This window comes from Sturnus vulgaris, chromosome 37 (genome assembly GCF_052056855.1).
Source record: "Sturnus vulgaris isolate bStuVul1 chromosome 37, bStuVul1.hap1, whole genome shotgun sequence".
Classification (NCBI taxonomy): domain Eukaryota; kingdom Metazoa; phylum Chordata; class Aves; order Passeriformes; family Sturnidae; genus Sturnus; species Sturnus vulgaris.
Genome location: NC_142279.1, coordinates 268485 through 296062, shown reverse-complemented (window position 1 = coordinate 296062; position 27578 = coordinate 268485). Strand labels below are relative to the sequence as shown.

The window sequence follows — 27578 nt, the reverse complement described above, 5'->3', positions numbered from 1 at the left end:
GTTCCCCCTCCCACCCCATTCCCAGTTCCCCCCCCAATCCCAGTTTCCCCTCCCCCCCCCCGTCCCGTCCCAGTTTCGCTCCCCGGGGGCGGATTTTTGGTCCGTCCCGGTCACGTGACCCTCCCGTCACGTGCGCTCCCCCCCCACCCCAATCACGTGTCCCCTTCTCCCTCAGTCACGTGTCCCCCCCACGTGACCCTCCCCCGCCGTTCTCCTCTAGGGGGCGCTGAGAGCGGAGCGGGAGGGGCGTGGCCAGCGCTGGTGGGCGGGGTTTGGAGGGGGGAGGGGGGGCGTGGTTTTTTTGGGGGGGCTCGGCCCCTCCCCCACCGCGCATGCGCCCGCGCGGCGGCGGCGGCGGCGGCTCCGGGAGCGGCTCCGAGCGGTGAGAGCGGCCCTGGGGGGGGTGGGGGGAGGGGAAAGGGAATGGGGGGGGGGGGGGTGGGGGTGGGTGGGGGGGGGAGGGGAGAAAGGGGGAGCGCGGGGCATTGTGGGAGAGCGGGGACAGCGCCCCCCAGCGGGGGGAAAAGAAAAGCCCAGCCCCTCCCCCCCCCCACCCCCGGCAGCCAGCGCGGGGACGGCGCGGGGGCATTGTGGGATTGGCAGAGGGGGGAGGGGTTTGAAGGGTGGGGGAGGGGCTTGGAGGGAGATGATGAGGGGTGGGGGGGGAGGGGTTTGGGGGAGGGGTGGGAACCGGTGGGAGGAGCCCGAGGATCGGGGGAGGGGCTTTGGGAGAGTGGGGGGGGAGGGGTGGGAAATGGCGGGAGGGGGCTTGTAGGGGGTGGGGAGGGGCAGAAGGATTGGGGGAGGGGTCGGACATGGTGGGAGGGGCGGAAGGATTGGGGGAGGGGTTTGGGAGAGTGGGGGGGAGGGGTCGGACATGGTGGGAGGGGCTTGTGACGCAATGAGTGGCCTGGGGGGAGGTGGGCGTGGCCTGGCTGAGGTGGGCGTGGCCCCCCCCAGGGCGGCCATGATGGCGGCCGGGCGGGGCCCGGGGCAGTCGGGCGGGAGCGAGGACGGAGCCTTCGAGGAGGAGGAGGAGGAGGAGGAGGAGGAGGAAGAGGAAGAAGAGGACGAGGAAGAGGAGGAGGAAGAGGAAGAGGAAGAAGCGGCGGCACCGACGAGCGGTGAGCGGGGGAGGGGCTGAGGGTGGGGGGGGAGGGGGAGGGGATGGGGGGGCGCTCCCCGGCGATGACGTCACGCCCCACGCCCCCCCTCCCCCACCAGCGCCGCCCGAGGACGAAGACTCCGCCTCCGAGGCCACCTCGGTGACCGTCATCATCGGGCGACAGCGGCGCCCCCCTCCCCCACCCACCCCCACCAACGGCTGCGCAGGTACCCGCCCCTCCCCCACCCCATCCCCCACACCTGGAAGGGGGGGGGGGGGGAGGGGTCCCCACCTCACTGACCCCTCCCCCCACAGGTGCCCGGAGCCGCCCGTCGGGGGAGGAGCCTCGTCCATATTTGGATTCCGGAGGGGGGAGGGGACAATGAGGGCGGGGGTGGGGGGGTGGGGGCGGGGGGTGGGGGAGGGGGCCAGCCCGGGCTCTCGCGGCGGTGGGGGAGGGTCGTCGGGAGGTGGGGGAGGGGCGGAGGAGTGGCACAAATGCCCCGAGTGCGGGCGGGGCTTCGGCACCTCCCGGGCGCTCAAAGTTCACCGCAGTTACCACGTGGGCAGGAAACGCCCCCAAGCCCCGCCCATGGGCGGGGCCAGACCCCAAAACATTTCCCCGGCCCCTCCCCCACTTCTTCATCCTCTTCCTCATCTTCATCCTCCTCCTCCTCCTCCTCCTCGCCGCCATTTAAGTTCCATTACATCTGCGCCGAGTGCGGCCTGGCTTCGTGGCTCCGGGGGCTCTGGGCGGCTCATCGCTGTGACCACCACGGCTGGCGCCGCCGTCGCCGCAGCCCCCCCGGCACCGCCCCTCCCCCACCCCCGCCGGGCCGCCCCTCCCCCACCACCCCAACCCCCACCCCAACCCACCCCTCCCCCGCAGCCGTTCCGCTGCACCGAGTGCGCCGGGGCCTTCGGGCTGGTGGCCGAGCTGCACGAGCACTACATGCTGCACGCCCGGGGCGAGCTGTGAGCCCGCGGTGGCCACCGAAAAGGGGGGGGGGGGGGGGGAGGGGGCGGTGGCCACTTTGGGGTCCTGATTGGTTGGTTGGGGGGAGGGGGGGAAGGGGGGGGAAAAGGGGCGCGGTGATGTCGTCAACAGGAAGTGATGTCACGGGTCGAAGGGTTTCGGTGTGGTCGATTTGAGGGTGGTGACGTCACAGGGGTGATGTCGCGACCTCACGCGGACCAATCAGGAGCCGTTCCCGTTTTCCCCCGCCGTCCCCTTAAGTCCCGCCCCTCACAGCTTGCCGCCCCAATGACGTCACGACCGCGACAACCAATCAGGCGCGCGTTTGATTTCCCGCCTTTCTTTAAGCCCTGCCCCCTCAGAGCTCCCTGCGCCGGTGACGTCACAACCGCACCAACCAATCAGGAGCCGTTTCCTCACTAAGCTCCGCCCCTCAGAGTTCCACTTCCCCTCCATCAATGGCGTCACAACCGCACACCAACCAATCAGGTGCCGCTTCGTTTCCCGCCTTTCTCTCTTTAAGCCCCGCCTCCTCAGAGCTCCCTTAGCCAATGACGTCACGACCGCAGCAACCAATCAGGCGTCGTTTTATTTCCCCCGCCTTTCCCCGTTAAGCTCCGCCCCTCAGATCTCCACCCCCTCCATCAATAACGTCACAACCGCACCGACCAATCAGCAGCACTTTCCCCGTTAAGCCCCGCCCATCAGAGCTCCACCTCCACCAATGACGTCACAACCGCACACCGACCAATCGGGCGCCGTTTTTTTTTTTTAATTTTCTCCCAGGAACGATTTCTTTTTTCCCGCCCTCTAAGCCCCGCCCCCTCCCCGGTTCAGGCCCCGCCCCTCAGAGCTCCCCCCGCGCGTGCCGGATGTAATGGCGGTGCAGCGCCCCCTCGCGGGCGAACGCGCGCCCGCACTCGGTGCAGGCCAGAGCGGGCGCGGCTTCCGGCGGAAGCGGAAGCGGCGCGGGTTTGCGGCCGGAAGCGGCGGCGGCGGCGGGGGGGTGGTGGTGGTGGGCGTGGCCGCGCTGGTGACGCAGCAGCGCGGGGGAGGAGCCGAAGGGGCGGGCGCAGACGAAGCAGACGAACAGGGCCCCGCGCAGCGCGGCCGCCGCGAAGTCTCGCGGGTGTTGGCGCTTGGCGTGGCGGGCGGCGAAGGCCGCGTCCGGAAACGTGATCAGACAGCGGCGACAGCGGCGGGAACCCAGGCGGTCTGGGGGGGAGAGGGGGACACGACAGGGGGGTGACACCCATGGGGACACGGGGGTGACACCCACGGGGACACCCAAAGGGGCACCCAAAGGGTCTGGCAGGGGAGGGGACACGGAGGTGACACCCGCAGGGAGAGGGAGGTGACACCAGTGACACCCACAGGGACACCCCCCAGGGACACGGGGACACCCTGGGATGGGACTGGGACACCCTTGGGGACACCCACAGGGACACCCAGGTGGCCTGAGAGGGAGGGGACAGGGGTGACACCCCCAGGGACACGGGGACAGCCCGAGGATGGCACTGGGACCCCCCCCCAGGACACCCCGGGACCCTCCCCCAGGGCCACCCCCACCCTCCCAAAAAGTCACCCCCTGCCCCTCCCCCCACTCACACACGGATCCTTTGGGCCGCGGCCCCGGGGGGGTCCCGGGGGCCCCCTCCCCCTCCTTCTTCTTCCTCCTCCTCCTCCTCTTCCTCGTCCTGGGGGCGCCGGGGGGGTCCTGTGGGGGGAGGGGGGCGCCGGGGGGGGCGGGGGCGGCTCCGGGGGCGGCGGCTGCGACATCCCGGGGGGCTGGGGGGGAAATGGGGAGGGGGGGAGGTCAGAAAGGGGAACGAGGGACCCCAAACCCCCCCCCCAGAGACCCCCGGAACCCCCAGAGATCCCAAAACCCCTCAGAGACCCCAAAAGCCCTCCCAGAGACCCCCGGAACCCCCAAATCCTCCCCAAACCCCTCAGAGGGGCCCAAAACTCCCCCCAAACCCATCCCAGGGTCCCAAAGCACCCCCAGACCCCCCGAAATCCCCCCAAAAGCCGCCCCGCCCCCCCCAGGGCCCCTCACTCGCTGTCGCGGCCGCGTCGCGCCCCCCCCGGCGGCGACTTCCGGCTTCCGGTGCGACCTCCGGGCACTTCCGCTTCCGGTGGGCGCTTTGACACCGCCCACTCCTTCAGCCGCAGGGGGCGTGGGTTTTATTTGGGTGACGTCACCGGCAGCAAATGGCGGGCGGGGGGCGGGGGCCTCGGGGGCCGCAGTGGGGGGCGGAGCGGCGGAAAAACCTCGGGGTCCTTCCCAGTTCAAACCAGTGCTCCCAGTACGGCCCTGGGGGCTCCCAGTAGGGCCCGGAGACCCCCCAGTTCCCACCTGAGCCCTGCCCAGTCCCTCCCAGTTTCATCCCAGTCCCATCCCAGTTGCTCCCAGACCCTCCCAGTTTATCCCAGTCTATCCCAGACCCCTCCCAGTTTATCCCAGTCCCTCCCAGTCTATCCCAGACCCCTCCCAGTTTTATCCCAGTGCCTCCCAGTTTGTCCCAGTTCAGCCCGCGGTACGAATCGGGGTTTTATTGCGTATCAAAGGTGGTTAAAAGTTATTTACAGCCACACCTGAGGGGGGGGGGTGGGGGGGGTTGGAAAGGGGGCGGGGCCTCTCCGAGCCACGCCCCCTCTCATTACGTCATCCGTCACCCCTCCCCCACCCCCATTCCCCCTCCTCCCCCCCCCCCCAAAATTGTGCGCGGGGACACGGACACGCCCCTCCCCCCCCTCCTCCCCACCCCCACCCCACCCCTCCCCCCTCATGGCTTTGATTTTTTTTTTTTTGGGGGGGTGGGGGGGAGGGGACCCAAAATTGAGGCCCCTCCCCCATCCCGGGGGGGGGTGTGGGGGGGGAGGGGCGGAGGGGGGAGGGGCGGGGCTCATCCCCCCCTTCCCCACCCCCCCTCTGGGTGACCCCTCCCCCACCCCCCCCCCCCTCCCCGTGATGTCCCCAATTCTGTCCCCTCCCCCCCCCTACCCCACACCCCCTCCAGGTGTCCCCAGGTGTGTCCAGGTGTCCCCCAGGTATCCCCAAGGTAACCCCAGGTGTGCCCAGGTCCCCCCTCAGGTGTGCCCAGGTACCCCCTCAGGGTGTGCCAGGTACCCCCCCAGGTGTGCCCCAGGTGTGCCCCCCTCCCCCCCCCCGTCAGATGAAGAATTCCTCCTTCCGCTTCCCCCCCTCCCCCCCCCAGGAAAGCCTCGCGGGCCTCGCCGTGCTCCTCCAGCCCGCTGGCCTCGTGCGTCAGGTACGAGCCTGCACAGGTGAGACAGGTGAGACAGGTGAGGGACAGGTGAGACAGGTGAGGGACATGTGGGGACATGGCCAGGACAGGTGGGGACAGGTGAGACGCAAGTGAGGGACAGGTTTGGGACAGGTGAGAGACAGGTGAGACAGACGAGGGACAGGTAAGAGACATGGGGACATGGCCAGGACAGGTGGGGACAGGTAAGGACCTCGTGTGTCAGGTATGAACCTGAGACAGGTGAGAGACAGGTGAGAGACAGGTGAGAGACATGGGGACATGGCCAGGACAGGTGGGGACATGAGGGGACCTCGTGTGTCATGTACGACCCTGGACAGGTGGAACAGGTGAGGGACAGACCTGGGGACACCCCCAGGACAGGTGAGGACGCACCCCCCAAACCCAGACTGAAAACCACGCCCCCTTTCAAACCCCGCCCCTTTTAGGCTCCACCCCCAAACCCTCAAACCACGCCCCCTTTTCTACACCCCACGCCCATTCCCCAAAGCCACACCCCCTACCCGAAACCACACCCACTTCCCGGAAAACCACGCCCCTTTTGGGAAGCCCCGCCCCCCTTTTAAAAGCCCCGCCCACCTTTCTGCCGCACGGAGCACCAGAAGAGCGCCCCCAGCAGGAGCAGCAGCAGGAACAGCAGCAGCGCGAAGGCCCCGCCCACCACGGCGAACGGCCCCGCCCCCTGCGCCGCCCACCACCGCCCCGGGGTCTGCGGGGGGGGGACGGGGAGGGGCACAGGTGGGCACAGGTGCGTCTGAAGGGTGCCAGGTGTGTCTCCACCATCCCCAGGTGTGCCCCACGTGCATTCCAACCACCCCCCAGGTGCACCCCAACCCTCCCAAGTGTGTCCAGGTGCTTCCCAGGTGTGTCCCAGGTGTACTCAGGTGTGTCCCAGGTGCACCCAGGTGTATCCCAACCACCCCCAGGTGTATCCCAACCGCCCCCAGGTGTGTCCCAACCACCCTCAGGTGTGTCACAGGTGTATCCCAGCCCACACAAGTGTATCCCAATGCCCCCAGGTGCGTCCCAACCGCCCCCAGGTGCCTCCCAGGTGTATCCCAACCACCCTCAGGTGTATCCCAGGTGTACCCAGGTGCATCCCAACCACCCCCAGGTGTTTCAGGTGTATCCCAGTGTATCCCAACCCTCCCAAGTGTGCCCAAGTGCCTCCCAGGTGTATCCCAACCACCCTCAGGTGTATCCCAGGTGCACCCAGGTATATCCCAATCCACCCAGGTGTGTCCCAGGTGTATCCCAACACCCCCCAGGTGTACCCAGGTGTACCCAGGTGCATCCCAACCACCCCCAGGTGTTTCAGGTGTATCCCAGGTGTATCCCAACCCTCCCAAGTGTGCCCAAGTGCCTCCCAGGTGTATCCCAACCACCCTCAGGTATATCCCAGGTGTACCCAGGTATATCCCAATCCACCCAGGTGTGTCCCAGGTGTATCCCAACACCCCCCAGGTGTACCCAGGTGTACCCCCCCCATCTCCCCCGTCACCACTGACCGTACACCACCAGCACGTAGGTGTCGGCGGCCCTGCCGTGGGCGTTGCCCACCTGGCAGGTGTAGGAGCCGTTGTCCTGCGGGCCCAGCGCCGGCAGCGTCAGCCGCTCGCCCTCGGCCCTGGCCCGCGCCGGCAGCGACTCGTTCCCCGCGGCTCCAGGCCACCGTGGGGCTGCCAGGTGAGTCACCAGGTGAGTCACAGGTGAGTCACCAGGTGAGTTCGCACCTGTGCTAGCCCGTCACCCCCCGTCCCGGCTCACCGAGGGTTGCCGTTGGTGGCGCAGGTGAGCACCAAGGTGTCGCCCTTCGCGCGGCACGGCCTGAGAGGGGTGGATGCGGGCGGAGGGGGGGTGTCTGGGGGGAGATTTGGGGGGGGGGGGGGGTGATGCACCTGGGGGTACCTGGGTGACACCTGGGTGACACCTGGGGACCACCCAGTGACACCTGAAAACCACCCAGTGACACCTGGTGGCATCTGAGGACACCTGGGTGACACCTGGGGACCACCTGGGTGACACCTGGGAACCACCCGGTGACACCTGAGAACCACCCAGTGACACCTGGCGGTTCTGGGTGACACCTGGGGACCACCCAGTGACACCTGGGGGTACCTGAGACCCCCCCCCCCCCCCAGGGCACCACTGATGCCCCCATTGTCACCTGTGACCCCCTGGTGACACCTGTCCCCACGTGTGCGGTGTTGCTGGTCCCTCCCAGTAACTCCCAGTATAAACCAGTAACCCCAAAGCTCCCTCCCAGTTTGTCCGAATCCCTCCCCAGTCCCATCCCAGTTCCCCCCAATTCGCCCCAGTCCCTCCCAGTATAATCCAATCCCCTCCCAGTCCATCCCAGTCCCCTCCAGTCCCTCCCAATCCCCTCCCAGTCCCCCCCCAGTCGCTCCCAGTCCATCCCAGTCCCTCCCAGACCCCCCCAATCCCCTCCCAGTCCCTCCCAGTCCCCTCCCAGTCCCCCTCCCAGTTCCCCCCCCAGTCCCTCCCAGTCCCCCCTAATCCCCTCCCAGTCCATCCCAGTCCCTCCAGTCCCCCCCATCCCCTCCCCAGTCCCCTCCCAGTCCCTCCCAGTCCCCTCCCAGTCCCTCCCAGTCCCCTCCCAGTCCCTCCCAGTCCCTCCCAGTCCATCCCAGTCCCCTCCCAGTCCCCTCCCAGTCCATCCCAGTCCCCGCTAATCCCCTCCCAGTCGCTCCCAGTCCATCCCAGTGGCTCCCCAGTCCCTCCCAGTTTCCCCCAATCCCCTCCCAGTCCCCCCCAATCCCCTCCCAGTCCCCCCCAGTCCCTCCCAGTCCGTCCCAGTCGCTCACACTGCACGTCCAGCTGGTACTGGGTGAGGCGTCGCTGGCCCCGCCCCAGCGCGGGGTGCGTTTGGCCTCGCAGGTGACGATGGCGCCGTTGGTCGCGCCGCTCCACGGGCAGGCGGAGGACGCTGCTCTGCCAGAACACCTTCCCGTCCTGCCCGTACCTGGGCACACCTGGCACAGGTGAGACACGGGTGAGACAGGTGAGACACAGCTGGGACAGGTGAGACACAGCTGGGACAGGTGAGACACAGCTGGGACAGGTGACACTAGGGACAATGGGGACATTGCTCTGCCAGAACACCTTCCCGTCCTGCCCGTACCTGGGCACACCTGGCACAGGTGAGACACAGGTGAGACAGTTGTGACACAGGTGAGATATGGCCAGGTGACACTCGGGGGACACGGGTGACATTGTCCCCAGGTGTGTCTCTTCCACCCCAGGTGTGTCTCACCTGGCAGCTCCCCGGCGGTCGCGGTACAAGCGCAGCATCACCAGGTGTGTCCCCAGTGTCACCAAACCCCCCCCCAGGTGTGTCCCAGCTGTGTCTCACCCCCTCCAGGTGTGCCCCAGGTATCTATCACCCCCCCAGGTGTGTCCTAGGTGTCCTCAGGTGTGTCCAAGGTGCGTCCCAGGTATCCCTAGGTGTGTCCCAGGTGTGTTTTCACCCACCCCCAGGTGTGCCCAGGTATCTATCACCCCCCCCAGGCGTATCCCAGATGTCCCCAGGTGTGTCTATTCCCCCCCCAGGTGTGCCCAGGTGTATCCCAGGTGTGTCTATCCCCCCCTCAGGTGTATCCCAGGTGTCCCCAGGTGTGTCTATTCCCCCCCCAGGTGTCCCCAGGTGTATCCCAGGTGTTCCCAGGTGTGTCTATCCCCCCCCCAGGTGTATCCCAGGTGTGTCTCACCTGGCAGCTCTCTGCGGTCGCGGGTACCAGCGCAGCGTTGCCAGGGGCCGTGCCCGGGGCACCAGACAGGTGAGCTCCAGCTCCCCCCCCTCGACCGCCAGCGCCGCCGCCTCCACCTGCGGCTCCTCGGGGGGCACTGCGGGCACAGGTGAGACAGGTGGGACACAGGTGAGACAGGTAAGATACAGGTGACACAGGTGAGACATAGGTGGGATAGGTGAACACAGTTTAGACAGGTGAGACACAGGTGACATAAATGAGAAAAAGCACAGGTGACATCCAGGTGACATCCAGGTAACACAGGTGACAGCCAGGTAACATCCAGGTGACACAGAGACAGAGACAATGACACAGAAATGAGAGACAGGAGAGAAACATAAAGGGACAGGTGTCAGCTCGTGTGGCACCTGTCCCCAGGTGTCCCCCTCAGGTGTCCTCCCCGTGTCCCCAGGTGTCCCCAGGTGTGCCAGGTGGTGGCAGGGGACACAAGGATGTGGCTTTGGGAGGTGACACAGGAAGTGACGGCCACCAGCAGCCACTGAGTGACCTCAGGTGTGCCCAGGTGACCTCAGGTGTGACCTCAGGTGTCTCCAAGGAATGGGAGGGGACACAAGGATTTGGTTTTGGGTGTGTGGGAAGTGTCCCCCCAGGACTGCCCAGGTGTGCTTCTATCCCTCTCAGGTGTGCCCAGGTGTATCTCAGGTGTACCCAGGTGTGTTTCTATCCCTGCCAGGTGTGCCCAGGTGTATCTCAGGTGTACCCAGGTGTGTTTCTATCCCTGTCAGGTGTACCCAGGTGTATCTCAGGTGTACCCAGGTGTGTTTCTATCCCTGTCAGGTGTATCTCAGGTGTATCTCAGGTGTACCCAGGTGTATCTCAGGTGTACCCAGGTGTGTTTCTATCCCTGTCAGGTGTATCTCAGGTGTATCTCAGGTGTACCCAGGTGTATCTCAGGTGTGCCCAGGTGTGTCATACCCAGCACGGTGAGCGTGGCTATCTGGTGGTGGGTGTCATCGGCGTACAGCTGACAGAAGTGTCCCTGTGTACCCGGGTGTACTGAGGTGTATCTCAGGTGTGCCCAGGTGTACCCAGGTGTATCTCAGGTGTACCCAGGTGTATCTCAGGTGTACTGAGGTGTATCTCAGGTGTGCCCAGGTGTATCTCAGGTGTACCCAGGTGTGCCCAGGTGTGTCATACCCAGCACAGTCAGGGTGGCTATCTGGTGGTGGGTGTCATCGGCGTACAGCTGACAGAAGTGTCCCTGTGTACCCAGGTGTATCTCAGGTGTACTGAGGTGTATCTCAGGTGTACCCAGGTGTACCCAGGTGTATCTCAGGTGTACCCAGGTGTGCCCAGGTGTGCCATACCTAGCACAGTCAGGGTGGCTATCTGGTGGTGGGTGTCATCGGCGTACAGCTGACAGAAGTGTCCCTGTGTGCCGGGTGTACTGAGGTGTATCTCAGGTGTACCCAGGTGTACCCAGGTGTATCTCAGGTGTACCCAGGTGTGCCCAGGTGTATCTCAGGTGTGTCATACCCAGCACGGTGAGCGTGGCTATCTGGTGGTGGGTGTCATCGGCGTACAGCTGACAGAAGTGTCCCTGTGTACCCAGGTGTACCCAGGTGTACCCAGGTGTACCCAGGTGTATCTCAGGTGTACCCAGGTGTGCCCAGGTGTGCCCAGGTGTGCCATACCCAGCACGGTGAGCGTGGCTATCTGGTGGTGGGTGTCATCGGCGTACAGCTGACAGAAGTGTCCCTGTGTGCCGGGTGTATCTCAGGTGTACTGAGGTGTATCTCAGGTGTGCCCAGGTGTGCCCAGGTGTGCCATACCCAGCACGGTGAGCGTGGCTATCTGGTGGTGGGTGTCATCGGCGTACAGCTGACAGAAGTGTCCCTGTGTACCCGGGTGTACCCAGGTGTACTGAGGTGTATCTCAGGTGTACCCAGGTGTACCCAGGTGTGCCCAGTGTGCCCAGGTGTGCCCAGGTTGTGCCATACCTAGCACAGTCAGCGTGGCTATCTGGTGATGGGTGTCATCGGCGTACAGCTGACAGAAGTGTCCCTGTGTGCCCGGTGTACCCAGGTGTATCTCAGTTGTACCCAGGTGTATCTCAGTTGTACCCAGGTGTGCCCAGGTGTACCAGGTGTACCCAGGTGTGCCCAGGTGTGCCATACCTAGCACAGTCAGGGTGGCTATCTGGTGGTGGGTGTCATCGGCGTACAGCTGACAGAAGTAGCCGCCCTCGTCGTCCAGGCGGGCCCGGGCCAGGCGGAGCCGCAGCCGACGGCGACTGAACTCCGGCCAGCTCGAAACGCTCGTCCTTGAGGGCTGGGGACAGAAACGGGGACGGGGGTGTCACCCATGGGTGACAGGGACAGCCACGGGGTCACTGTGTCACCCATGGGTGACAGGGACAGCCACGGGGTCACTGTGTCACCCACAGGGTCACTGTGTCACCCATGGGGTCACTGTGTCACCCATGGGTGACAGGGACAGCCACGGGGCCACTGTGTCACCCATGGGGTCACTGTGTCACCCACGGGGTCACTGTGTCACCCTCGGGGTCACTGTGTCACCCATGGGTGACAGGGACACCCTCGGGGTCACTGTGTCACCCATGGGTGACAGGGACACCCTCGGGGTCACAGGGACAATGTCCTCAATGTCCCCCCAATGTCCTCAAATGTCCCCAAATCCCCCCAGGTGTCCCCAAATCCCCTCAACGTCCCCAATGTCCCTCAGTGTCCCAAATCCTCCTCATGTTCCCACTGTCCCAAATGTCCCCAAATCCCCTCAACGTCCCCAATGTCCCTCAGTGTCCCCCATCCCCCCTCATGTCCCCATTGTCCCCAATGTCCCCAAACCCCTCAACGTCCCGAAATCCCCCCCAATGTCCCGAATGTCCCCAAATGCCCCAAATGTCCCCAAATCCCCCCAGTGTCCCCCAAATCCCCCCAATGTCCCCAAATCCCCTCAACGTCCCCAGTGTCCCCCCAGTGTCCCCAGTCCCCCCCAGTGTCCCCAGCGTCCCCCAATGTCCCCAATGTCCCAATCCCCCCAATGTCCCCAAACCCCCCCAGTGTCCCCAGTTCCCCCAGTGTCCCCCCAATGTCCCCCCAGTGTCCCCCAATGTCCCCAATCCCCCCACTGTCCCCAATCCCCCCAGTGTCCCCCAGTGTCCCCAGTCCCCCCAATGTCCCCCAATCCCCCTCATGTTCCCACTGTCCCCAATGTCCCCTCAATGTCCCCCAAAATCCCCCCATGTCCCCCAATGTTCCCAATCCCCCCAATGTCCCCAAATCCCCTCAACGTCCCCAATGTCCCCTCAGTCTCCCCATCCCCCTCATGTCCCCAGTGTCCCCCAATGTCCCCAATGTCCCCCAAATCCCCTCAACGTCCCCAAATCCCCCCAATGTCCCAAATGTCCCCAAATGCCCCAAATCCCCCCAGTGTCCCCAAATCCCCCAATGTCCCCAAATCCCCTCAACGTCCCCAGTGTCCCCAGTCCCCCCCCAGTGTCCCCCAGTTCCCCCAGTGTCCCCCCAATGTCCCCCCAGTGTCCCCCAATCCCCCCAGTGTCCCCCAGTGTCCCCAATCCCCCCAATGTCCCCAAATCCCCCCCAGTGTCCCCCAGTCCCCCCCAGTGTCCCCAATGTCCCCCCCCAGTGTCCCCCAGTCCCCCCAATGTCCCCCCAGTGTCCCCTCACCGCGGGTGCCGTTGAAGAACAGCGTCTGCCGGGCCGGGTTCTGGATGACGACGATGGAGCCGTCGTACCTGTGCAGGTGACAGGTGATCTCTGCAGTGCCACCCTCCAGAACTGTCACATTCTCTGCCTGCACCTCCTGAGCCCGCCCTGGGGACAGGGGACACACAGGTGACACAGTGGCACACAGGGGACACACAGGTGGCACAGGTGAGACACACAGGTGAGACACAGGTGAGACACACAGGGGACACACAGGTGAGACACAGGGGACACACAGGTGACACAGGGGACACACAGGTGAGACAATGGTGAGACACAGGTGACACAGGGGACACACAGGTGAGACAATGGTGAGACACAGGGGACACACAGGTGAGACACAGGGGACACACAGGTGAGACACAGGGGACACAGGGGTGGCACACAGGTGAGACACAGGTGACACACAGGGGACACACAGGTGAGACACAGGTGACACACAAGTGGCACACAGGTGACACACAGGGGACAGGGAGAGGGGGACAGGTGACAAGGACAGGGTCACCAGGGGAGACAGGGACAGGTGACACAGGGACACAGGACAGGGGGACAGGTAACCACGGCACAGGTGACACATGGACAGGGGGACAGGTGACACCGAGAGGTCACTGGGGGACAGGGAACACTGACAGGGTCACCAGAAGGGACAGGGGACAGGTGACACTGACAGGTCACAGCAGGGGACAGGTGACACAGGGACAGGGTGACACAGGGGACACTGACAGGTGACAGAGGGGACACTGACAGGGACAGGTGACACTGACAGGTGACAGAGGGGACAGGTGACACAGGTGACACTGACAGGGACAGGTGACACTGACAGGGACAGGTGACACTGGGACAGGTGACAGAGGGGACACTGACAGGGACAGGTGACACAGGGGACAGGTGACACTGACAGGAACAGGTGACACAGGTGCCACAGGGGACAGGTGCCACAGGGCTTTGGGGACATCGGGGACAGCCACGCCACCGGTGAGGGGTGGAGGGGGGAGGGGTGGGGTGTCCCCAAACCGGGTGACAACACCTGGGGACATCGATGGGGGGGGGGGCGTTCACGTGACCCCTCGGTGTCCCCTCGGTTGCCATGACAACGCCACGGTGACCGGGGGGGGGGAGGGGGGGGGGTGACACCGCGTTCTGCTGATTCAGCACAATCCCCCCCCTCCCCCCAAATCCCGGGGTCACCCCCCCCTCCCTCCCCTCCCCCACCGCGCCAAGGTCACGGCGTCCCCGAGGAGGGGGAGGTGACAGAGAGGGGACAAAGGGACACTTTGTGCCACCCCCCCCCCCCCCCAGCGGGGGAAGGGACAATGAGGGGACAGCGAGGGGACAATGGCGCCTTTTTTTTTATTTTTTTATTTTTTTTAATTTTTTTTTTTTTTTGTCACCCACGCGCGGTGACGGCGCCTGGCACGGAGTGGGGGGAGGGGAGAGGGTTGGGGACATTGTCACCCCCCAACCCAACCCCTCCCCCCAAAGCCAGGAGAGAGGGGACAGCGCCACCCCCGAGGCGACAGCGCCACCCCACGGCGGAATCCGGGGTGGCAACGGGAGAGAAGGGTGGGGGGAGGGGAAAACCCCCCCAAAATCTGCCCCCCAAAACCCACGAGGGGTGGGGGAGGGGTGACACATCGCGACAAAACCCCCCCCCAAAAAAAACCCAAAAAAAACGATGGGGGAGGGGATGGAGGGGGGGGTGAGACGCGGGGTGGGGGAGGGGCTGCGGCAAAACCGCGCGGCTTTTGGGGAGGGGGGGGAGGGGGGGTTGGGGGGGGATTTTGGGGGTGGGGGAGGGGCGGGTGGGCCAGCACTCACCGTGGCCAGCGGCCCAGAGCAGCAGGAGCCCCGGGAGCAGCGCGGGGGGGGGGCCCGGGGGGGGCTGCATGGCGGCCGAGCCTCCTCCTCTTCCTCCTCCTCTTCCTCCTCCTCCTCCTCCTCCTCCTCCTCCTCCTCTCCGGTGCTGCTTTTTTCTCCCCCACCTGCCCCGAGAAAGATGCTAATGAGGGCGTTAATGAGATGTTAATGAGATGCGGGAGGACGGGCCAATGGGAGGAAAGGGGGAAGGGGGGGGTGGAGAGGGGGAGGGGTTTGGGAGAGGAAGGAGAGACCTCCTCTTCCTCAAATTTAAAAAAAAAATAAAATAAATAAATAAAATGAAGGGAGGGGGTTGGGGGACGTCGAGAGGGGGTTGGGGAGGGTTTGGGAGGGGGATTTGGGGACCCCAAGGGGGGATTTTGGGGACCTTAAGGGGGGATTTGGGGACCCCAAAAGGGGATTTGGGACACCCCAGATGGGAATTGGGGACATCGAGGGGGGAATTGGGGACCCCAAGGAAAAAATTTGGGACCCCAAGGGGGATTTGGGGACCCCAAAGGGAAATTTGGGGGACCCCCAGATGGGAATTGGGGACCTCAGGAGAAAATTTGGGACCCCAAGGGAAAAATTTGGGGACCCCAAAGGGAAATTTGGGACCCCAAAGGGAAAATTTGGGGACCCCAAAGGGAAATTTGGGGACCCCAGATGGGAATTGGGGACCCCAAGGGGGGATTTGGGACCCCAAAGGGGAAAAATTTGGGACCCCCAGATGGGAATTGGGGACCCCAAGGAAAAAATTTGGGACCCCAAGGGGGATTTGGGGACCCCAAAGGGAAATTTGGGGACCCCAAGGGGAGAAATTTGGGGACCCCAGATGGGAATTGGGGACCCCAGATGGGAATTGGGGACCTCAGGAGAAAATTTGGGACCCCAAGGGAAAAATTTGGGGACCCCAGATTTGAAATTTGGGATCCCCCAAAAAAAAAAATTTGGGGACCCCCAGAAGGGAATTGGGGACCCCAAGGGGAGAAATTTGGGGACCCTAAAGGGAAATTTGGGACCCCAAAAAAAAATTTGGGGACCCCCAGATGGGAATTGGGGACCCCAAGGGGGGATTTGGGACCCCAAAGGGAAAAATTTGGGGACCCTAAAGGAAAAATTTGGGACCCCCCAAAAAAAAAAAATTTGGGGACCCCCAGATGGGAATTGGGGACCCCGAGACAAACCCCAACCCCCCCCCCCCCCAAAAAAAACCCCAAAAAACCCGAATTTTGGGGTGTCCCCAAGTGGTGTCCCCTGAGCGCTGGCTCGGTGACACCGAGGGGGGGGAGGGGGGGGGGGGGTTGGTGACAGTTGCCATGGCAACCTCGGCCCCCCCGGGGGGGGAGGGGAAACAAAGGAGGGCTCAGAGCGGGAACAGCGCGGCCATTGAGAGCCCCAACCCCCAGCCGGGAATTTTTGGGGAGGTTTTGGATGGATTTGGGAACCCCCGGGGGAGGGGGGGGGGGTGAGATGGGGAAAAAATGGGGTGAGGTGGGGATAAAATGGGGAAAAATGGGGATAAAATGGGAAAAAATTGGGGTAAAATGGGGATAAATTGAGGTAAAATGGGAAAAAATTGGGGAAAAATGGGAAAAAATGGGGTAAAATGGGGATAAAATGGGGAAAAATGGGGTGAAATGGGGATAAAATGGGGAAAAATGGGGTGAAATGGGGATAAAAGTGGGGTAAAATGGGGTGAAATGGGGATAAAATGGGAAAAAATGGGGTGAAATGGGGATAAAATGGGAAAAAATTGGGGTAAAATGGAAAAAAATGGGGTAAAATGGGAAAAAAACGGGTAAAATGGGGATAAATTGAGTAAAATGGGAATAAAATGGGTGAAATGGGAATAAAATGGGGTGAAATGGGGATAAAATGGGGTGAAATGGGGATAAAATGGGAAAAAATTGGGGTAAAATGGGGATAAAGTGAGGTAAAATGAGAAAAAATGGGGTGAAATGGGGGATAAAATGGGAAAAAAATGGTGTAAATGGGAATAAACTGAGGTAAAATGGGAATAAACTGGGGTAAAATGGGAATAAACTGGGGTAAAATGGGGTGAAACTGGGATAAAATGGGAAAAAATTGGGGTAAAATGGAAAAAAAATGAGGTAAAATGGGGATAAAGTGAGGTAAAATGGAAAAAAATGAGGTAAAATGGGGATAAATTGAGGTAAAATGGGGAAAAATTGGGGTAAAATGGAAAAAAAATGAGGTAAAATGGGGATAAATTGAGGTAAAATGGGAAAAATTGGGGTAAAATGGGAAAAAATTGGGGTAAAATGGGAAAAAATTGGGGGTAAAATGGGGTGAAATGGGGATAAAGTGAGGTAAAATGGGAAAAACTGGGATAAAATGGGGTGAAACTGGGATAAAATGGAAAAAAAATGGGGTAAAATGGGGATAAAGTGAGGTAAAATGGGAAAAACTGGGGTAAAATGGAAAAAAACTGTGTGAAATTGGGGTAAAAATGGGAAAAAAGTGGAATAAACTGGGAATAAATCAGCCAAAAGGAGGCTAAAAGGGGTCAAATATTGTTTAAACTGGGCTAAAATGGAAATAAAATGGAATAAAATGAAAATAAAATAAAATGGGAATAAACTGGGAGAATTGTGTCCAAAGAGGGGTAAAATGGGAACGAAAATAATGTCCAAACGGAGATAAAATGGGGTTAAACTGGCCCAAAATTAGGTTAAAAAAAGGGCTAAAATGGGGGTTTAAAATGGTCCAAATGGGATTAATTGTGACTAAAGCAGAATTGGGAGAGATGAGGATGAAAAGCTGTGGACAAAACCACGAACCCACTTTTAATTTCTGCATTTTTTCCCCTAAATTCCCTGCTTGGGGGAGCGAATCGAGTCCCTCGCAAAGAATTTTGGAAGGTTCAAAGTGGAAAAAAAAAACCCCCAAAAAACAACCACAGGACGATGGAAATGATGGAGGAATCCCTGAGGGGAACCCGGCTGAGGGAACAGGGGCGGGAGCAGCAAACCGGCTCTGCCACCAGCCCTGGCCTGAGGGGAAGGTGGTGACAAATTTGGGAGTTGGTGACAAATTTGGGAGGTGGCTGAAAACAGCAGGGAAACGCCACAGGGCGTGTGTGGGGAGTGGGCTCGGCCATGAGGGAGAACCCGCCCACAGCGAGCTCAAAACGCTTCGAGAAGACCCTGAGGGTGTCATGGCGATCCCTACGGGCTGTGAAGGCTCCTAGAACCGAGGACTCACCCATGGCGGCCGCGCCCGGAGCCGCCATTCTTTCGCCTCCTCTCCCTGAGGCGCCGCGGACAAAATGGCGGCTCCCCCTCAGGGTTTTTACCGCCCTTTTCCTCGGCCACGCCCCCTCGCGGCGTCTAGGCCAATCAGAGCGCGCCGCGGATAATATGGCGGCTCCCCTCAGGGATTTTCCCGCTCTTTTCCTCGGCCACGCCCCCTTCGCGGCGTTTCGACCAATCAGAGCGCGCTCCGAGGACAAAATGGCAGCTCCCTTCAGCGCTTTTCCCGCTTTTTCTCGGCCACGCCCCTTCACGGCGTTTCGACCAATCAGAGCGCGCCGCGGATAATATGGCGGCTCCCCTCAGCGCTTTTCCCGCTCTTTTCCTAGGCCACGCCCCCTCGCGGCGTTTCGACCAATCAGAACGCGCCGCCGCCCCTTGGCCACGCCCCCTCCCGCAGTCCCTGAGGGGAGCGGGCGCGGCGTGAGGGAAAAATTCATTTTTTGAGGTAAAATCCTCATTTTTTTGAGGTAAAAAATACCGATTTTGGGCTCAGAACGTGGCTTTATTGGAAAAGCGTCACCTTCTGAGGAAAACCTCTTCATTTTAATTTTTTTTCCTGAGGGAAAAATTTTTTTCTCAGGCCAAGTTGCGATTCGGTGAGGTAAAAAATCCAAAGTTTTCTGGGGAAAAAAAAAAAAAATGTTTGCTGAGGTGAAAATAAATTTCATGAGGTAAAATTAAAGAAAAAAAAGGGGAATTGATTAATTTTTCCCAATTCTGGAGTCTCCTAGGACGGAATGAGGGTAAGTGGCAAAAACACCAATTTTGGTGGTTTAGACCCAAAAAAAACCCCCCAAAAAACCTCATGTAAAACACAAAACTGTTTAAAAAAACCCCAATTTCCCTTTTCCAAATTTTGATTTCAACCCTTCACCCGCAAAACCCACGACTTGCTGCTAAAAATTAAAATTTTGGGCCCAAAAATGATTTTTTTTCTTTATTTTGGGACCCCCCCCTGACCAACATTTTTCAGTGGAAATTTCCATTTCCATCTCGATTTTAATAGCAAGTAATTAATTAATTACTAATTAAAATTTTCTCCTCTGCTTTGGGGGAATTTCCCACTTTTCAAAATTCTCTTCTTAGATTATTTTGTTGTTTTTTTTTTTTTTTCCTCGATTTTAGGTAATTTTTAATTAAAAACCACACTTGAAATAAGGAGGAAAATTATTTATTTGTTCCCTCAGTGTTTCTTGCTGGCAGCAGCCACTGGAAGGGGAATAAAAAAAAAAAAAGAAAAATTGGTTAAAATTTTTTAAATTTTAGCTAAATTTGAGGTTGAAAATTTTGGGGAATGTCCCCAAAAAAAAAAAAAAAACCAAAACTCACCTGGCCAGCGATTCGATCCAGGTCCCTCTGCCCCTGAGGAGTCAATTTTCGGCCCCTGGGAGGGAAAAAAAAAGATTAAAAATGGTAAAAATGGATAAAAAATGGTAAAAATGGGATTAAAATGGGATAAAATGGGATAAAAAATGGTAAAAATGGAATAAAAATGGGAGTAAAAATGGGATTAAAAATGGTAAAAATGGCATTAAAAATGGTAAAAATGGGATTAAAATGGGATAAAAATGGTAAAAATGGGGTTTAAAATGGTAAAAATGGGATTAAAATGGGATAAAAAATGGGATTAAAAAGGGTAAAAATGGGATTAAAAAGGGTAAAAATGGGATAAAAAATGGGACAAAAAATGGTAAAATTGAATAAAAAAATGTAAAAATGGGGTAAAAAAGGGATTAAAAAGTGGTAAAAATGGGATTAAAAATGGTAAAAATGGGATAAAAATGGGATAAAAAAATGGTAAAAATGGGATAAAAATGGGGTTAAAATGGTAAAAAAAATGGTAAATGGGATTAAAAATGGTAAAATTGAGATAAAAAAATTGGATAAAAATGAGGTAAAAATGGTAAAATTGGATAAAAATGGTAAAAATGGGATAAAAATGGGATAAAAAATGGGATAAAAATGGGATTAAAAATGGTAAAATTGGGATAAAAATGGTAAAAATGGGATAAAAATGGACAAAAATGGTAAAAATGGAATTAAAAAAGGTAAAAATGGGGTAAAAAAGGGATTAAAAAGTGGTAAAAATGGGATTAAAAATGGTAAAAATGGGATAAAAAATGGGATAAAAATGCGATTAAAAGGGTAAAAATGGGATAAAAAATGATAAAAATGGGATTAAAAATGGTAAAAATGGGATAAAAAATAGCAAAAATGGGATAAAAATGGGACAAAAATGGTAAAAATGGAATAAAAAAAGGCAAAAATGGGATAAAAAATGATAAAAATGGTTAAAAATGAGCATTGGAAAAGGGAGAAATGGGGAATAACGAAGAAAAAAATGGAGAGAAGGGAGAAAAATTGGATGGAAAGGAATTAAAAACCAGGAAAATGAAGTAATTAAATGAACAGGAGTAATTGAAAAGGGGATAAAAGTCAGGATAAAAATGGAAAAAAAATCAAATTTCTCGTTTTTCACCCAAAATTTGACATTTTAAACCAAATTTTAACCCCAAATTTTTTGATTTTAACCCCAAACTTTTTGATTTTAACCCCAAATTTTTTTACTTTAACCCCAATTTTTTTGCTTTAATCCCAAATTCTCTGCTTTCAACCCCAATTTTTTATTTTAGCCCCGAATTTTTGCTTTCAACCCCATTTTTTTCCCTTCCAACCCCATTTTTTTACTTCCAACCCCATTTTTTTCCCTTTTAATCCCATTTCTTTCCCTTTTAATCCAATTTTTTCCCTTTTAACCCCATTTCTTTCCCTTTCAACCCCATTTTTTCCCTTTTAACCCCATTTTTTTTTTGCTTCCAACCCCATTTTTTTCCCTTTTAATCCAATTTTTTCCCTTTTAACCCCATTTTTTTCCCTTTTAACCCCATTTTTTCCCTTCCAACCCCATTTTTTCCCCTTTTAACCCCACTTCCTCCCCTCCCAACCCAAAATCTCCCTTTCCCCACCCAAAACTGACCCGTCCTGATCCTTCTCCACCACCTTGAGGGCCTCGAGCGCCTGCAGGACCCGGCGAGCGACGGCGCCGGAGCCGCGGCTGAAATGGCTGGGCCGGACCCCGCGGCGCTGCCGGCCCCCGTACACCTTGGCCATGGAGCCCACACCTGCCCCGCCCCGCAGGTACAGGTGACGGGCTGTGGAGGCTGAGAGAGCGAAAATAAACCCGGGATTAATGGGGTTAAACCCGGGTTTAATGGGGTTAAACATGGGTTAAACCCGGCCCCCGTACACCTTGGCCATGGAGCCCACACCTGCCCCGCCCCGCAGGTACAGGTGACGGGCTGTGGAGGCTGAGAGAGTGAAAATAAACCCGGGATTAATGGGGTTAAACTTGGGTTAAACCTGGGTTAAAGCCGGCCCCCCCCCCCGTACACCTTGGCCATGGAGCCCACACCTGCCCCGCCCCGCAGGTACAGGTGACGGGCTGTGGAGGCTGAGAGAGCGAAAATAAACCCGGGATTAATGGGGTTAAACCCGGGTTTAATGGGGTTAAACTTGGGTTAAACCTGGGTTAAAGCCGGGATTAACAGGGGATGGGGTCAGGGATAAACCCGGGGTAACTGGGACCAGTCCCAAGGTAACTGGGACCAGTCCTGGGGTAACTGGGACCAGTTCTGGGGTAACTGGAACCATCCCTGGGGTAACTGGGACCAGTCCTGGGGTAACTGAGACCAGACTGGGGTAACTGGGACCAGACTGGGGTAATTGGGATCACCCAGGAGTAACTGGGACTAGACTGGTGTAAACTGGAACCATCCCTGGGGTAACTGGGACCAGACTGGTGTTAACTGGGACCAGTCCTGGAGATAACTGGGACCATCCCAGGGTAACTGGGACCAGTCCTGGGGGTAACTGGGATCACCCTGGTGTAACTGGGACCAGTCCCGGTGTAACTGGGGCCAGCTTGGGGTAACTGGAACCAGTCCTGGGGGTACCGGGAGCACCCTGGGGTAACTGGGACCAGTCCCGGGGTAACTGGGACCAGTCCTGGGGTAATTGAGAATAGACTGGGGTAACTGGGATCACCCTGGGGGTAACTGGGACCAGTCCCGGGGTAACTGGGACCAGTCTGGGGTAATTGGGATCACCCAGGAGTAACTGGGACTAAACTGGTGTTAACTGGGACCAGCCCTGGGGGTAACTGGGACCAGTCCAGGGATAACTGGCACCGGTTCGGGTCTCACCTGCCCTGGTGTAAAACCAGTTCTCGTCATAGGGCGCCAGCTCCTTGTGCTTGGCCAACTTCACCGTGTCCGCCCATTCGGGCACCTTCAGCTTCCCGACCTGCGCGAGCGGAACCGGAAATGGACCCGGAACCGGCACCGGGAATGGCGCCAGAACCGGGAATGGAACCGGAACCGGGAATGGAACCGGAACCGGGAATGGAACCAGAACCACGCGCCCCACCCAGAGCGCCCCGCGACCCTCGGGATCTCCGTCCGCGGCCCCTCCGGTACCGCCCCGGCCCCGCCGGACCCTCCCCCGGTCCCGGCCCGGTTTCCCCTCACTTCTTGAGGAAGGCGGCGAGGGCCCGAACGAACTCCTGCTGGTTCACGTCCTTCACCGTCACACCGGGCATCTGCGGGGACACGCGCCGGGGTCAGCCCGGTGGATTTTTCCCCATTTTTTCCCATTTTCCCCCTCGTTTTTCCCCATTTTTTTTTCCCCCCCTCCCGGTTCCCGCTCCCGTCCCGACCTCGCCGCTTCTGCCGCCGCCGCCGGAAGAGGCCGAGCGCGGGTTCGACCGCGCAAGCAGCAGGGGCTGAACTCCCGCGAGACTCCTCCAGCCAATCCGCGCCGGCGAGATTACGCGCTGGCCAATGAGGGATGAGGAAGGCGGGGCGGGCGCTGTCATTGCTTAGGGGCCGCCCCCCCCCCCCCCCCATCGTGCTGAGAATGGTTCGGTCCGGCTGGCCACGCCCACCGCGCCACGGCCGCTCCTCATTGGTCAATTGGGTTTTGTGGCCCGCCCCCTTCCATGTGTCCCCACAGTGTCCAGTGCCACCCCCGGGCTGTCCCAGGGTGTCCCAGTGTCCCCCTGTCACCTCTGTGCTGTCCCAGTGCCACCTCTGTGGTGTCCCCAGTGTGTTCCAGTGTCCCAGAGTGTCCCTCAGTGTCCCAGTGCCACCTCTGGGGTGTCCCCAGTGTCCCAGTGCCACCTCTGGGGTGTCCCAGAATGTCCCAGTGTCCCCAGTATGTCCCAGTGCCACCTCTGGGGTGTCCCAGAATGTCCCAGTGTCCCCAGTATGTCCCAGTGCCACCTCTGGGGTGTCCCCAGAATGTCCCAGTGTCCCAGTGTTCCCCCTGAGTGTCCCCAGTATCCCCAGTGCCACCTCCGGGCTGTCCCCTGTCCCCTCCCCGCGTCCCCTTTAAGAAAGGGGCGTGTCCCTCCCCACCCTCCCACCAATTCCAACCAATCACGGACCGCGACACAAACGAGGGCGGGGCTCCAAACATTTCCCATTGTTAAAAGATCCCGGTCACGTGACCCCACCCGGCCCCTCCCCCCCCTTCTGGGGGAGGGGACAAAAAAAGGGGGAGGAGCCAAAAAACGGGGGGGGGGGAGAGAAGGGGGCGTGGCCTTGGAATGGTTCAGCGCGCGGGGGCGAGGGGGGCGTGGCCTCGGCGGAGGGGGCGGGGTCAGACGAGGAGGAAGAAGAGGCGGGAGGAGGCGGGGCCTGATTGGCCGGAGCCGCGGGAGGGGGCGTGGCCTCGGCGGAAGGGGCGGGGCCGTCGGGCTCGGTGGGCGGGGCCGGGTCGGTGGGCGTGGCCGCCTGCATGATCTTCTGGCGAACCTCGCGGATCTTGAGCTGCAGGCAGAGCTTGGTGGGGAAAATGTCGGCGAATCGCGACTGGAAGGCGGCCGTGGCCTGGGCTGGGGGGACACGGCACAGTCAGGGACACTCGGGGACACTCGGGGACACTCGGGGACACTCGGGGGACAGTTGGGGACACGGGGACACCGGGACAGGGGACACTCAGGGGACAATTGGGGACACTTGGGGACATCCAGGGGACGATTGGAGACAATTGGGGACACTCAGGGACACGGGACAGGGACATGGGGACACTCAGGGGACACCCAAGGGACAATTGGGGACATCCAGGGACACTCAGGGGACAATTGGGGACACTCGGGGGACAATTGGGGACAGTCAGGGACACTTGGGGACACTCAAGGGACACAGGACAGGGATATGGGGACACGGGGACACCAAGACAGGGGACACTCAGGGACACCCAGGGGACACTTGGGACACTCAGGGACACTTGGGGACACTCAGGGGACGATTTGGGACCCTCAGGGGACAACTGGGGACATCCAGGGACAATTGGGGACACAAAGGGAGGACACGGGAAGAGTTTTGGGGGGATTTTGAGCCAATTTTGGGGCGATTTTGAGGTAATTCAGGGATAATTTTGGGGGTGATTTTGGGGATAACTCAAGGAAATTTTTGGGGTGGTTTTGGGGTGATTTTGGGATAATTCAGGGATATTTTTGGGGATAATTTTGGGATATTTTTAGGATAACTCAGGGATATTTTGGGATATTTTTGGATAATTTTGGGATATTTTTGGGGTAACTCAGGGACATTTTTTGGGACATTTTGGGATATTTTTGGGATTTTTTGGGGGATAATTTCAGGATAACTCAGGTATATTTTGGGGACATTTTTGGGATATTTTTGGGACATTTTTGGGCTAACTCAGGACATTTTTCGGGGCGTTTTTCGGGGTTTTTGGGGCTCACCCGAGGGGAAGAATCCGTGCTCCTGGAAGAGCTGCATGACCAGGGCCCGGCGCTGGTCCAGGGTGCGGCGCAGGGACGAGAACGGGACCTTGTCATACTCGAGCTCGCCCAGAACGTCCTCGCCCTCCCCCCCTGCGGGGAAAAAAAAACAAAAAAAACAAAAAAAAACAAAAAAAACGGGCTCAGGTCCCCCCGGGAACCCCAAAAACGGCAAAAAGGGACCCGGAAAATGGAAATATGAACCGGAAAAACAGAGAAAATGAACCCGAAAATAGAAAAAATGAACCCGAAACCAGAAAAAATGAACCCGAAAAAGAGCGAAAATTTACCCAGAAATAGAAAAAAAAAATGAACCCAAAAATAGAAAAAAAAAATGGATCCAAAACCAGAAAAAATGGACCCAAAACCAACAGAACCAGCCCCAAATGGGGAACCCCCAGCCCCTCCCCCACCCCCCAGAGCCCCTCCCCCACCCCGTTTTCGGGTGTTTCCCCTCCCCCACCTGCTCTCTCGAAGGTGAAGATGTCCCTGAGCCCCTCCCCCACCCCCCGGCCCCTCCCCCACCTGCTCTCTCGAAGGTGAAGATGTCCCCCAGCCCCTCCCCCAACCCCTGAGCCCCTCCCCCCACCCCGCGGCCCCTCCCCCACCTGCTCTCTCGAAGGTGAAGATGTCCCTGAGCCCCTCCCCCACCCCCAGAACCCCCTCCCCCACCCCCCGGCCCCTCCCCCACCTGCTCTCTCGAAGGTGAAGATGTCCCTGAGCCCCTCCCCCACCCCCCGGCCCCTCCCCCACCTGCTCTCTCGAAGGTGAAGATGTCCCTGAGCCCCTCCCCCACCCCCAGCCCCTCCCCCACCTGCTCTCTCGAAGGTGAAGATGTCTCCCTCGCATTTGGCGCTTTTCGGGGTCGTGGGGTCGGAGCCGCAGCTCGAGCGACGCCGCAGCTTCCGCTTGGGGGAGGAGGGGTCATCGATGGCCGGCTCCAGGTCTGGGGGGACACCCGGGGGTCATTGGGGTCACTCGGGGTCACTCAGGGGTCATTGGGGTCACTCAGGGGTCATTGGGGTCACTAAGGGTCACTGTGGTCACTCAGGGTCACTCGGGGTCACTCAGGGGTCACTCATTGGTCACTCAGGGGTCACTGTGGTCACTCAGGGGTCACTCGGGGGTCATTGGGGTCACTCAGGGTCACTCGGGGGTCACTCGGGGTCACTCAGGGGTCACTGTGGTCACTCAGGGGTCACTCGGTGGTCATTGGGGTCACTCAGGGGTCACTCAGGGTCACTCAGGGGTCACTCATTGGTCACTGTGGTCACTCAGGGTCACTCAGGGTCACTGAGGTCACTCAGGTCACTCAGGGGTCACTCATTGGTCACTGTGGTCACTCATTGGTCACTCATTGGTCACTCATTGGTCACTGTGGTCACTCATTGGTCACTGTGGTCACTCATTGGTCAGTCATTGGTCACTCATTGGTCACTGTGGTCACTCATTGGTCACTCAGGGGGTCACTCATTGGTCACTGTGGTCACTCATTGGTCACTCATTGGTCACTGTGGTCACTCATTGGTCACTGTGGTCACTCATTGGTCACTCATTGGTCACTGTGGTCACTCATTGGTCACTCATTGGTCATTCTGGCCACTCACCCGTGGAGTTTTTGCGTTTTTTCCTGTAACTGCCCAGGATGGTTCTGGGGACGTGGCCAGGGCCTGCAGGGTGGGGGAGGGGAGAACCTCCTCGGGCCGGAACTCGGGGAGCTCAGCAAAACGCTCCTCGAAATCCACCTCGGACAGAACCCTGCAACAGGGAGCCCCAAATGAGCCTGAAACACCCCGGGACCAGGCTGAAAAAACCCCAGAAAACACCCAAAACATCCCCGGAAAAATGCCAGAAATTATCCCAAAATATCCCTGAAAAATCCCCAGAAAATATCCTAAAACATCCCCAAAAAAAACCCAGAAAATATCCCAAAATACCCCTGAAAAAACCCCAGAAAACACCCAAAACATCCCCAGAAAAATGCCAGAAAATATCCTAAAATATCCCCAAAAAATCCTCAAAAACATCCCCAAAAATCTTCAAAAATATTCCAAAAAAAATCCTCGGAAACATCCCAGAAAAATTCCCAGAAAATATCCCAAAAAATCCCTAAAAAAATCCTCCAAAATATCCCCAAAAAGTCCCGAAAAATCCCCCAAAAAATCCCAAAATGTCCCAAAAAAATTCCAAAAAATCCCGAAAAATCCCCCCAAAAATCCCCAAAAATCCAAAATGTCCCCAAAAAATCCCGAAAAATCCCCGGTCCGCCCCTCCCCCACCCCAACCCCCGGCCCCTCCCCCACCCCCCCCCCGTGCCGCCCCTCCCCCTCACCTGTCCACGCTGTCGAAGGTTTTTTTCAGGGGGGGGGGGCGCAGCTTCGCCTTCTTGGCCCCCCCTCGGCGGGGGGAGGGGCGGGAGGGGGAGGGGCGGCGGGGGGGGAGGGGCGGAGGAGGGGCCGGGAGGGGGCGTGGCCTCGGGTGGGGGAGGGGCCCAGCGCTCTGCCTGTGATGGGGGGGAAGGGAACGAAAAAAAAGTTGATTAATTAATGAGGTAATTAATTAATGAAGGTTATTGGGGGAGGGGCGGGCACTCACCGGGTCGGGGGGGGAGGGGCTGGGCGGCCCCTCCCCACAGGGTCCCGCTGGCTCCAGGCCTCGGCGCTGGGGGAGGGGGAGGGGGGCTCGGCCGCAGGGGGGGGAGGGGCGGCGGCGTCCAGTCGCCGGCGGGGGGGGAGGGGGGCTGGGGTGGGGGAGGGGTGGAGGAGGAGGAAGTGGGGGGAGGGGCGGGGA

At 58.9% G+C, this 27578-nt stretch overlaps 5 protein-coding genes across 6 annotated transcripts in view; 1 reads left to right on the top strand and 4 right to left on the bottom strand.

Moving 5' to 3' along the window:
• Positions 1-235: 235 nt before the first annotated feature.
• On the top strand, positions 236-1511 carry LOC148220473 (uncharacterized). Its single transcript, XM_088155306.1, has 4 exons — positions 236-382; positions 961-1124; positions 1225-1332; positions 1421-1511. The coding sequence occupies exons 1-4, from the start codon at positions 333-335 to the stop codon at positions 1489-1491; spliced, it is 393 nt and encodes a 130-aa protein (XP_088011432.1). The 5' UTR covers positions 236-332; the 3' UTR covers positions 1492-1511.
• A 1140-nt stretch (positions 1512-2651) lies between these two features.
• Positions 2652-4750, bottom strand: ZNF576 (zinc finger protein 576). Its single transcript, XM_088155336.1, has 4 exons — positions 4746-4750; positions 4138-4241; positions 3690-3869; positions 2652-3296 (listed from the first exon to the last, which is right to left on the bottom strand). The coding sequence occupies exons 1-4, from the start codon at positions 4748-4750 to the stop codon at positions 2929-2931; spliced, it is 657 nt and encodes a 218-aa protein (XP_088011462.1). The 3' UTR covers positions 2652-2928.
• Positions 4751-5253: 503 nt separating this feature from the next.
• CADM4 (cell adhesion molecule 4) lies at positions 5254-14965 on the bottom strand. Its single transcript, XM_088155305.1, is given in 15 exon segments — positions 5254-5296; positions 5298-5361; positions 5948-6059; positions 6061-6077; positions 6877-7024; positions 7026-7047; positions 7136-7179; positions 7181-7229; positions 8196-8361; positions 9097-9118; positions 9120-9232; positions 11274-11397; positions 11399-11427; positions 12807-12953; positions 14664-14965. Coding segments are annotated over 15 exon segments (1170 nt in total). The 5' UTR covers positions 14734-14965.
• A 4170-nt stretch (positions 14966-19135) lies between these two features.
• RPS19 (ribosomal protein S19) lies at positions 19136-22767 on the bottom strand. Of its 2 annotated transcripts, XM_088155304.1 has the most exons (7): positions 22695-22767; positions 22507-22577; position 22475; positions 22183-22282; positions 20958-21141; positions 19310-19364; positions 19136-19190 (listed from the first exon to the last, which is right to left on the bottom strand). In XM_088155304.1, exons 2-7 carry the CDS (start codon positions 22575-22577, stop codon positions 19164-19166), a joined length of 438 nt encoding a protein of 145 aa, XP_088011430.1. In that variant the 5' UTR covers positions 22695-22767; the 3' UTR covers positions 19136-19163. The 2 variants fall into 2 exon arrangements, 1 of the variants encoding a protein (XP_088011430.1); XR_015798769.1 differs by lacking the exons at positions 19136-19190; positions 19310-19364; positions 20958-21141; ... (1 more) ...; positions 22507-22577; positions 22695-22767 and adding an exon at positions 21314-21431 and having other exon boundaries at positions 22183-22321.
• A 673-nt stretch (positions 22768-23440) lies between these two features.
• ARHGEF1 (Rho guanine nucleotide exchange factor 1) overlaps positions 23441-27578 on the bottom strand; it is a 16170-nt gene continuing 12032 nt past the window's right edge. Inside the window, 7 exon segments of the mRNA XM_088155335.1 lie at positions 23441-23873; positions 24750-24881; positions 25603-25734; positions 26396-26446; positions 26449-26546; positions 27121-27291; positions 27384-27528. Of these exon segments, the coding sequence (XP_088011461.1) occupies positions 23479-23873; positions 24750-24881; positions 25603-25734; positions 26396-26446; positions 26449-26546; positions 27121-27291; positions 27384-27528 (1124 nt within the window). The 3' untranslated portion in view covers positions 23441-23478.

What these genes read in the sequence shown, in the direction of transcription:
- LOC148220473 (XM_088155306.1), top strand. Translation starts at nt 333, where the DNA reads ATGCGCCCGCGCGGCGGCGGCGGCGGCGGCTCCGGGAGCGGCTCCGAG. An exon ending in TCCGGGAGCGGCTCCGAGCG is followed by an intron (nt 383 to 960) that starts GTGAGAGCGGCC and finishes GGCCCCCCCCAG; the next exon opens with GGCGGCCATGATGGCGGCCG. An exon ending in CCCCACCAACGGCTGCGCAG is followed by an intron (nt 1,333 to 1,420) that starts GTACCCGCCCCT and finishes CTCCCCCCACAG; the next exon opens with GTGCCCGGAGCCGCCCGTCG.
- ZNF576 (XM_088155336.1), bottom strand. An exon ending in CGACGCGGCCGCGACAGCGA is followed by an intron (nt 3,870 to 4,137) that starts GTGAGGGGCCCT and finishes TTTCCCCCCCAG; the next exon opens with CCCCCCGGGATGTCGCAGCC. An exon ending in GCGGCCCAAAGGATCCGTGT is followed by an intron (nt 3,297 to 3,689) that starts GTGAGTGGGGGG and finishes TCTCCCCCCCAG; the next exon opens with ACCGCCTGGGTTCCCGCCGC.
- RPS19 (XM_088155304.1), bottom strand. Translation starts at nt 22,577, where the DNA reads ATGCCCGGTGTGACGGTGAAGGACGTGAACCAGCAGGAGTTCGTTCGG. An exon ending in CTGGTTTTACACCAGGGCAG is followed by an intron (nt 21,142 to 22,182) that starts GTGAGACCCGAA and finishes TCGCTCTCTCAG; the next exon opens with CCTCCACAGCCCGTCACCTG. An exon ending in TGGATCGAATCGCTGGCCAG is followed by an intron (nt 19,191 to 19,309) that starts GTGAGTTTTGGT and finishes ATTCCCCTTCCA; the next exon opens with GTGGCTGCTGCCAGCAAGAA.